Source organism: Miscanthus floridulus, chromosome 1 (assembly GCF_019320115.1).
Source record: "Miscanthus floridulus cultivar M001 chromosome 1, ASM1932011v1, whole genome shotgun sequence".
NCBI lineage: Eukaryota > Viridiplantae > Streptophyta > Magnoliopsida > Poales > Poaceae > Miscanthus > Miscanthus floridulus.
In genome coordinates, this window is record NC_089580.1 from 169,161,960 (window position 1) to 169,172,860 (window position 10,901).

At 46.3% G+C, this 10,901-nt stretch overlaps 1 protein-coding gene across 1 annotated transcript; it reads right to left on the reverse strand.

The window, feature by feature from the left end:
* Positions 1–2,773: 2,773 nt before the first annotated feature.
* Positions 2,774–5,713, reverse strand: LOC136547641 (putative clathrin assembly protein At2g25430). The gene is made up of 2 exons (XM_066539579.1): positions 5,389–5,713; positions 2,774–5,026 (listed from the first exon to the last, which is right to left on the reverse strand). The coding sequence occupies exon 2, from the start codon at positions 4,943–4,945 to the stop codon at positions 3,008–3,010; it is 1,938 nt and encodes a 645-aa protein (XP_066395676.1). The 5' UTR covers positions 4,946–5,026; positions 5,389–5,713; the 3' UTR covers positions 2,774–3,007.
* Positions 5,714–10,901: the final 5,188 nt, after the last annotated feature.

Here is a 10,901-nt window from a genome sequence, read left to right on the forward strand (position 1 = left end):
CGGGTTGTTTATTGTTAGAACGTCGCCTACCACTAAAAGCATAGCGTCGTTAAATTCTAAAATAAATCTAGAAAAGTACGAGCACCCATGCTAAGTCGATAACTTAAACTCGGATAGGCAATTTTCACCACGAGAAACCAACCGACTGATCTATGATCAGTTCAGTGCGCATGTGAATCCTTCTTGCCGCCAGGCAACATTGCTCAGAGGACATCAATCAGCCCCTAAATCCAAATTACCTAACTGTTTATTAGGACTAGATGTACATCCGAACAGGGTAAACAACCGTATAAACAAGACAAACTGCCCAATAAATAGATTCGACTGGCCACTATATTGGCAGGCAACAAACTAGGCCACCAGTCACTTGAAATCGAGAGCCTAAATTACTGCCTGGCCAGCCATGCCAAAGTTGTCTGAGGAACAAATCAGACAAACCCTTAATTAACGGACTACAGGCCGTTTGGGTAAACAATGTCATCGCCATGTCGAAGTTGTGCTTGCCTGCTTCACTGTTGCCAGACCATTCGGTTGCGTCCATGCAGGGTTCGTCTTCAGAATTCAGAGCATGCTATGCTGGGGCTTTCTATTTCTAATAAATGCTGAAAAGCCCTAGTTCTTGCTGTGATATTCCTCGCCATACGGCGCACGGACCACCATCAATTCGCATACAAAGAAGAGTATGGCATAGTGCCTTAGATATATCATCCAAGCCCCGAGTCGACGGCGACGTGCTTGCTATCCTGCCGGGGGTCGCCGTCTGGCGAGCGTGCCATGCCCGGAAAGCGCGCACTCTGCGACGCCCCAATCGGCCGAAATTCCTCTCTGTTTAGTGCTTGCCGCTACGTGATGAATCATTTCCAGGTTCTTTTGACCCGTTTATTTGTCACACTCCAAAGGTGTCCAGGTCCAGCAAGCACTACACCTGCCTCCCTAACAGATCAAATAGAGAGTCAGTGACGGTCCATAAATTAGGTCACTGTGATTTATTCAATGATTAGCCTGCGAAAGTCGTCAGCAGACTACTGACTCCAGAGCTAGCGAAGAAATTCACCGCAAATATTTTATTTTAATTTTCACCCTGGCTGGAAAGAATTGGGTGGAAGCAGGGGTAAGAGAAATTCCCGTACTCCATATCGTTTTATACATTATGATAGATAGAGTTTCCAAGCTTAGCAAAACATAAAAACTTACCGTTTTCAACCAATTTCAAAACCTTTTCGACAGTTTTCTTCCTTTCATTTCTAAAATGTACTCTCCAAGAATAACTATCGCCATTGTAGTCCAAGAGGTCCACACACACACCATACTTCATAGCTTCAAAGAGCAGCATGCTAAAAAGTAGGGCCTCTCTCAAGTTTATTTCGGAAAAGTATTTGTCACAACAAAAATAGTTATAATTACCACCAAACATGACACCCTTAATGCCAACAACCAGCAACCTTTTCCAACATGGCGATCCAGTGCATGTTTAGTTCTCAAAATTTTGCAAAATTTTTTAAAATTCCCCGTCACATCGAATCTTTGGACGCATGCATAAAGCATTAAATATAAATAAAAAATAAAACTAATTACACAGTTTAGACAAAATTCACGAAATGAATCTTTTAAGCCTAATTAGACTATGATTAGACACTAATTGCCAAATAACAACGAAAGTGCTACAGTACCATTTCTCAAAAAATTTCGTCCACTAAACAAGGCCCAGATCTGAGAAACAGAGCATTTCTCGTCACCGCAGGTAGATATTGTATTCATAGAAGATGCGACATGCAGTACCACTAGGGATGAAAACGGACGGAATCGAACGGAGAACTCCTTAACCGTTTTCTACTTTTACATTTGAATACGAAAACGAAAACGAAAGCGGACAAACCGAACACGAAAACGAACACGAACTTACGGAATATCGAGAATTTCGAAAACGAAACAATTCGAGCGGAATTATATCAAACACGGTCGGTATACGAAAACTCAATACGGAATACCGACATTTAGACCAAGTGCATGACTAAGTGCATACATGATCAAGTTCAAGTGCATATAATAATTAACAAGTGCATATTATAGAAACATGAACTCGAACTGAGTCAGAATAATTTTATTAATCTTTTTAGAATAGATGTAGTATTTTATTTTAAAGATTTATTCAGATTTTTCTTTTGAGTAACAAAGATTTATTCGGCTGATGCAAAAACTATCAAATGATTGACTTTGCAGGTGGGGGTTAAACCGATGAGCTTGATGGGCTATGGCCCAGGTGGGCTTTCGTGTAGATACTGCCGGTTTCCTGACATTTAGCACCATCTCATGAGGTGAAGAGAGACGAGGCTGAGCACCGTCTATAAGAGAGGGCAGCTGGCCACCAGTAGAAAGAACACAACTGCGTGGTGAACAACCTGTAATTGGGCTGTATGACCTGTGCAGTTGGCCAAATTCGGTTTAAACCGAATTTTCAATTCGGAATATTTCAAATTAAAAGTAGAAAAGTAGAAAACGGTCGGAAAAATGTCTAAACCGTTTTCTACTTTTACATTTAAAATACGAAACATCTGAAATGCGAAAGCGAAAACGGTAAAGTCGGACAAAAAAATGCGAATTCGATCGGATTAAATATAAAAAAACGATGCGGTTCGGTTCGGGATATTTCCGTTCTGTTTTCATCCTTAAGTACCACTACATGCAATGATGCGAGTGACAGCATCGGTGTGACAGTCACGCAACAACACCGCACTGCAACATCGAGTGAAGAAAAGTGATAACATGCAAAAGATTAGCAAAACAGTGTAAAGATCAACTGAGATTATGTAATCAACTATAGCCACCCTCGGATGCTGCATTTGGTTCCAAACAAATAAAATTACATTACATATATCAGACCAAAAGGTTTGATCCAGAGACGGGGAACAGCAGCTGATGCTGGACACAACCCCAGGGCTGGGAGTAAGATGACAACACAGAACAAAAATTCACAGCAACTGTAAGGATGAATAAAGAATAGGCTTCCTCAGTAAGTAGGGTAGTAATACCCAGTGTTCCCTGTGTAAGCCATCGGAATGGGGTTCGTGTTGTATGCCGTGGGCATCCCATAGGGCATGGCCGGGTTGGGGGCAAAACCGTTGTTGTAAGCCTGGTCGAGCCTGTTCAGGCTCAATTGCCCTTGCATGCCGTCCCTCTGGTACCGCTGCCACATAATTTGCTCCTGCGTCAAGAGCTGTTGCTTCTGCTCCAAATCTGCCATCTGCACATAGGACGGTGGTGGGACGGCAAGGGAGGCTGCAAAGGGGTCACCACCAACAGCCTGCATTGAACCATCCGGTGCAGGCAGAGCAAGCATCTGAGTCTTCTGTCCAGGAGCAGGCAGGGCGACGCTGCTGGCACTCCCGGTGCTCACCTGTGAACTGACATGCTGGCGCACAACACCCTGGTCATACATACCATTCAGCAGCAGCGGGTCCATACCACCTGACATTGCTGGCTTCTGCTTGGACAAGTTGCTTGCTGTCTCTACAAGGGCAAGCTCCCAATCAGCCTTCCCAGGTTCAGCTGCAGGATTCTGCCATGCCGAAGTCACCTCGTTGCCACCATTTGAAGGGAAAGCCTCCCATGAACCATTGCTTCCACCAGCAGCGGGTGGCCCCTGGAAGAGAGCTAGAGCAAGCCTATTACCTTGCTCATCTGCACTAACAGTATCTTCTCTGAGAACCACCAAGTCACCCTGTGGCTGCGGGGGTGGCTCTGGCTTCACCTCTTCCTCCACCTTCACAGGTTCAGGCTCCTTATAATCTTCTGGTGCTGGAAGCGCCTTGATGCTGTTCATATCCGGCTCAGGCTCTTCCTTGACAGGCTCAGGTTCAGGCTCCTGTGGTGGGCTCTTGGGCCTCTTTGCCCGGTCCCTCATAAATTCTTCCAGCGTCTCCAGCAACTTATCAGTGACACGCTGCACCTCTGGGTACTCAGATGACCTTGCAACTCCGGTATCTTTACACCATGAATAGAATGCACAGAGCTCATCAATCTGCTTTGCAGCACTAGCATATGCCTCAAAAGCCTTCACGCACTCAGCATACTCCATGTCAAAGAACCTGTCCAGCAGCACCGCCAGCACCTCGCAGATATCAGCGTAGAGCTGGAAGCTCTCTCTCACAATCTGATACAGCGCAACCAGCACCATCCTGCTGTGCTTTGCGCCACCAGTGGGGCGGCAAGCAAGGAACCTGTCAAGCAGCTGCTGTAGGTGGTGCATACGAGCAAAGACCCGCTCTGGCTTCATATCCCTCACTGGAGTCGGTGGCCTCTTGTCATCATTGTTCCCGCCATTCCTCTCGCGGTAATCATCATATCCGCCATACCCAGGGGTTGACGAGTAGGAGGGGGAGTGGCGGCCATAGGGATCAGGTGAACCCCAGCGGTCACGGTCCCGTGGTGATGGACCATTATTGCTGCTGCTACTGCCAGCAGTTGACCCCTGCTTGCGCTCATGGAGGAAGAACTCGAGGCGCTGGTCAAGGTAGAGCACGTAGGTGCGCACAAAGGCAGAGTGATCCCAGGATCCAGAGTGCGCCTCGTCCCGGAAATCGGAGAGGTTGAGCAGGCGGGTGCCCCGCGGCGTGGCGTGGAGGAGCTCGCGGTGGAAGGACGGGTCGCCGTCGGCCAGGAGGCGATGCACGAGCATGAGCGACTTGAGCGCGACCACATAGTCGCGGGTGCGGGAGAGCCTCCGGGAGCACCCCGCCACGGCAGCAGCGACGTGGGCGCGGGATCCGGACGTAAGGTGGAGGATCTCGCGGATGTGGCGCTCCTCGGCCGGCTCGTCGTCGTGGCTAGTGGCCTTGACGATGAGCACGTCCAGCTCGGGCGCGATGTTGCTGGTGACCTTGGCGAGGCCGATGCTGGTCTGGTCCTTCACAGCGCCCAGGGCCTTCCGGATCGTGCTCGACGACATCTTCGCAGCCCACCTCCCCTGCCGCCGCCTCTTATGTACCGACCAACGACTACCAACCGGAGCTCAAGCTTGGATTCAGATCTGAACACAAAAAGGAACCACATGATGAGTTTAGAAAAAAAATTCAGCGACGTTCGCTCTCGGTAATAGTATCTAATCAGATAGGCGCTTTGGCACGCGCAGATCCCTGCAATTTCGCGGGTTCTATGGAAAGGAATCAAAGAATCAACGGAGTTCGAGAGATCCGCGGAGCCGGGAGGCTGGATTTCACTCCATTTGGTGAATCTTCCAAATATAGGGTGGCTGGCTAGTAGATATACTAGCCTATGCTTATCGGCTACTACTAGAGCAGGTCTAGCCGCGAAGCTAGCAACCGAACTACCCTCTGCTCGCGGAAGCATACCGGATCTACCGGATACGGTTTCAAGCAATCGACGATTTACCTCAGGAGCAGCAGCAGCAGCAGATCTGCGCGGAGCGACAAGACCTGGGTGTCGGGCGGTAGTCGGTCGGTGACGGGGGCGCGGAGAGCGCAGCTCGGCTCAGATCCGGGACCCTCCCGTCTCTTCCCCGCTCTCGCCCTCGCTCGCTCTCTCGCTCCGCCGGCGGAAGAGTTGACCTCGTTCAGCTGCTGTGGAAGCGGAGGTGGAGGAAGCGGTCCACGGCGACGACGGGAGGAGGCGGGGCAGGCAGGGAGGCTAGCGACTCGGGCAAAGAGGGGAGGAGCCGAGGAGGGAGGGATAGAATAGAAAGGAAAGGAAATGGTGCGGCGTGTTTGGTGCTTTGCTGTTTTCAAGATTTTTATGGTGCGGCGTGTTTGGTGCTTTGCTGTTTTCAAGATTTTTAGCGCGTGTTTAGTTTGTACCCTAAATTTTCAAAAAAGTGATATAGTATTCATCACATCGAATCTTATGATACGTGTATGAAGCATTAAATGTAGACGAAAAAAAATTAATTGCACAGTTTGGTTGGAAATTACGAGACAAACGTTTTAAGCCTAATTAGTCCATAATTAAACACTAATTGCCAAATAAAAATAAAAGTGCTACAGTAGTCAAAATTCCCAAATTCCTCAGACTAAACACGCCCTTATTACGTTTGTTTCCACGCTCGGGTTTCGCGTGGGTGCCGACCGCCGGCGCACGGGGGCTGTGGCGGGCAGAGCACGCGATGCTTCCTTCGACCGCGCACCGACGGTCCGACGCGAGTCACGCGACGCGCGCCTCGGTTCGCCCCGGCGGAGGAACCACGCCGCGCCAGGTTTTCCCCGCGCCGACGACGGGATCAAACCGTGCGGGCGGAAGGGTGGTTGACCGGTTCGGCGATGCCGCGATGGGATCGGTGCTGCCGCGAGGCGCCGCGGTTCTCACTTCCCAGCAAGGCGCCGCCGTGCGCGCGCGCGTACGTGTACGCGTATGCTACGCCCGCGGATCCGCACCAACGACCGTGTCCGTGGCTGGCGGCTGGCGCAGGGCCAACAGCGGGTGGAGAATTCTGGCGCCGCCCTGGACAGCGGGACAGCGTGGCGCCGGAGTGTCGCCGGGACGTTGACTTCGGCCTCGGCTGTGTGGCTGGGTTTGCAGCTCCAGCTGCTTTGTTGCGCCAAAGATCCGTGCTGCATTTACTGCCACGCTTGATTAGTCCGCCTCGTTGCGTAAGGCTACGCTACACTGGGAGATCAGTGGTGATTGAAAATAATAACCCAGTTTATTGTTCCCTTTCGAAGAAGGGACCTTGCGGAGATATGCTCGAGCGAAAGGTTGTTGCACTCATGTGTTCACCCTACTTGGTACTCTGACTGTTTGGCTAGTTCGTTTTTAGAATTACCAGAGTCCCTCCTATCAAATCTATTGAATTTTAATTTGTTATACTGTTATTGGTTCCGAACATGGTCAGCACTTCATAAAGAAGAAGAGAGGCCAAAACTCAAGAGCGGATGTTGTGTCCTGGAGACACTATGGAGGTCCTTGTGAAGTTTGGATGGAAGTTTTGGGATAGAATTGAAGCTTAGTTTCATTCTTTTCCTTTGTATCACCTTGCTGCTATGTGCTAGCTTTTTTTTATCTTCTCATTTCGAGGAGTTTGAGCTTCAATGCTCCATGTTGTAATGAACAGCCTATTCGTTTCGGCTTATTCGCTCGTATCTGACTTATAATCCACTGTTTAAACAGTGTTTTTCTTTCACACCAAACTAGCTAACAGTACTTTCAGTCATGGCTTATAAGTTACATGCTTTTCTGCACTTTCTTCGGATTGTGTATGAAGTCCAAAAGGAAAAAAAGGCCGATGTGTATGAAGCCCTTTTCTTCTTAAAATTTTAATTTGTGAACATAATTTTGGCGGTACCTGAAACTAAATACTTTAATATCCTGCTCTACACGAAGTTAAATCAAAGCGACAGTACAACATGGCTCAATCATCGTGCGCACCTCAGCTCCACTGAATACACCACATCAAGGGCATGTTTAGTTCTCAAAAATTTTTACGCAATACTCATTACATCAAATCTTACGACACATGCATGGAGTACTAAATGTAGATGAAAAAAAAAAACTAATTGTACAATTGAGTGAAAAATCACGAGACGAAACTTTGAAACCTAATTAGTCTATAATTAGACACTAATTGACAAATACAAACGAAAATGCTACAGTAACCCAAACCCAAATTTTTTTTGCATCTAAACGCGCCCAACTTGGGTCTGCTTGTGTAACAATGTTGGCGTGTACGTTATCCTCGTGTTAGCTTTTTACCACGTGGCAATGACGTTTTGTGTCGCTTACAATTGGGTCGGGCTGGTCATTTTCCGTTGACTAGGATTTGAAAAATACATTATATTTATTTCAAATTACTATAACTTATGAACGCTGTATCCAGTTTCAATTCCGTCTGCACCAGTATGTTCTACGTGATCAGGCGAACAAAACTAGACCCCACTTATATATGTTTTGAGAAACTTTTTTCTTGTATCAATTTTTATGTATTAACTTATAATTTATGTACACAAGTTGAATAGACTCACTTATAATAATAATTTATATACACAAGTTGTATAAAATAACTTATGCACATAAGTTGTGTTTGATAACTTCTATACATAAGTTGTGTTTCGTAACTTTTGTGTTTATAAGTTAATTCTTTCCTTTTGTGTGTTAATAACTTTTGTGTTTGCAAGTTTTGTTATAAGCTATAAGTTAGTTTTGTTTTTTTTTGTGTTTAATAACTTTTTGTAAATAGTTGTGTTTCATAACTCTTGAGCTTTAAGTTTTTTTTTATAAGTTATATGTAATAAGTTGTATGTTATAAGTTATACTTATAAGTTATATGTTATAAATTATATGGTATAAGATAGTACACATAAATTGTTACTGAAAAAGTTTTTTGAAACATAACACGTGTGATCTAGTTTTGTTCATTTTGAAAGGATCAAGATGCCCAAGAGAAAGGGTGAATTGGGCTAATTCTAAATTTCTTTGCAATAATTAAATCCAACGGTTAGCCCAATTAACCTCTTGTGCCTAGAAAGTGTTTTTAATGTTCTACCGCACAAAAAGTCTTGCAACCTAAGTTCTAATCCTACTCTAGTATGGCAATTCTATGAATGTAAAGACAAGTATTGAATTGCTCAAAGTAAATGCTCAAAGTAAAGAGAGAAAAAGGAACGCGACGATGTTTTGTCGAGGTATCGGAGAGTCGTCACTCCCCACTAGTCCTCGTTGGAGCACCCGCGCAAGGGTGTAGCTCCCCCTTGATCTGTGCAAGGATCAAGTGCTCTCTACGAGTTGATTCTTTAACACTCCGTCGCGGTGAATCACCCACAACCGCTCACAACTTGAGTTGGGTCATCTACAAGCTCCGCCGGATGATCACCAAGCTCCCAATCACCACCAAGCCGTCTAGGTGATGACGATCACCAAGAGTAACAAGCACAAACTCTCACTTGACCACAACAAGCATAATGAGAATAGTGGATGCACACTTTGCTACTCTTGATCTCACTAATGAGGGCTCTCTTTGGGATTCTCAAATCTCAATCATCTCACTAGGACCTTGCTCTTCTTGGCACTCTCAAAGGCGTTTCTCAGCTATTGAAATGAGCAAAAGTACCCCCACACACGAATGGAGGAAGTATTTATAACATGGGCTGAAAAACAAACCGTTATGTGTCTCTGCGAGGTGACCGAATGCTCCGGTCATGTTGACCGGACATGCCGGTCAGTTCACCCCGAATTCCAATGATCAAATGGTGACCGGACGCTGGACAGTGTCCGGTCATCACTGATCGGATGCGTCTGGTCGTGATTTTCCCTCTCTAGAATCTTACTGGAATCGACCGGACGCTGGCCCTCAGCGTCCGGCCACTTCACCTCTCAGCGTCTGGTCACTTTCAGACAACTTCATCTTGATCAAATGAACTGACTGGACTCTGCGCCAGCGTTCGGTCACACCGAAGCCAGCGTCCGGTCAGTATTTGACCGTCCATTCACTTCCAATTTTTGATCGTACGTGAATGAAGTTTGCTGCAATGGATCTAAGGGCTTTTTAGGAGCTACCTAGTGCTAGGTTTAGCAAGTGTGCACCACACCTAACCCACTAGACTCACCTAGGTCAAGCTACCCATCCATACCTCCCTTAATAGTATGGCCAAAGGAAAAACAAAGTCCTAAACTACTCTAAGTGTCTCTTCAACACCAAACGATACTTAGAACTAGTCCATCCTTAACCTTGTCGTCCATCCTTTGAAAACCAAAACGATTTCCATTGTAGGGGCATGACCACCATGATAGCCCAATTGATCTCCATTACCATGACCTAACTTAATTACCTCTGCAAAACACACGTTAGTCATAGTAATCATGTATTGTCATTAATCACCGAAACCCAACTAGAGGCCTAGATGCTTTAAATCTCCCCCTTTTTGGTGATTGATGACAATACCACCTCGAGTATGTGAAAGAGTTGAGGTTTTTAACATGCTTGGTTCATATAAGCTTTTGACAATAAGAACAAAAGAGTTAGGCAAGCTTATATGACCCAAGCCAACATGATGTACTCAAAAGATATGAAATAAGCATGAGTACAAGTAATAAAGCTCATTTGTGTCGGAGTAAAACACGGAAGCAAAGCAAATGAGCACACATGTCATATATCACGATCACATAGATATCACTATCACATAAATGTAGTTTGATGCATAAAAGGAAACACACGAATGCATAATAGTGTATCACACATAAAACTCCAAATGTAATAGATAATCTAATTGATAAACTAAGCTCCCCCTAGATATGTCGCTCTCTCTAAGACTAACATACTCAATCCCTCTCCCCCTTTGGCGTCAAACACCAAAATCTAAGGGTCAATCGACGGAGCTGCAGTGGACAAGTCGGGCGCTAAGGTACGAGGAGCAAGCTAGAACTGAGTGCCATCATCATCTGAACTAGAGCTCTGAGCAGTCTGACCCTCTGTAGCTAGAAGCAACGCTGAAGCAGTCTGGGTCGGATCAACAACTGGAGCTGCTATAGACTGTGTAGGTATGACTGGAGCAGCCGACTCTAATGATGCCACTGAGGAAGGGAGTGTCTCTGTAGTCCCGGTAATAGGTGCAACTATAGAAGGACCTAGGACATGTAAATATGGCGGAGTAGGCTGCCCTGTCAACTCACTAAAAGTCGCTCCAAGACTCCTGGAGACTGAGGTATCTGGCACTAGTAGTGAGAAAGTCTGAGCCGGTGTGAAGCCTGTCTAAAGAGGTGTGAACTGCGAGGCTAACACTAGCGAAGCAAACCACTAGGACACCTGCTCTGTAGGTGAAGCAAACTATGCTAGTGGCTGTCCCTGACTCTGAAGCCCACTAGGCTATAAAGCTAGAGTCATAGAAGTGGTGGCAGGCTGATCAAGCTAGGGTGAAGGTTGTGACGGTGGAACCCTAATAGCTATCACTACATGCTGCATA

Coding starts and splice junctions, on each gene's coding strand:
- LOC136547641 (XM_066539579.1), bottom strand. CDS start 4,945: ATGTCGTCGAGCACGATCCGGAAGGCCCTGGGCGCTGTGAAGGACCAG.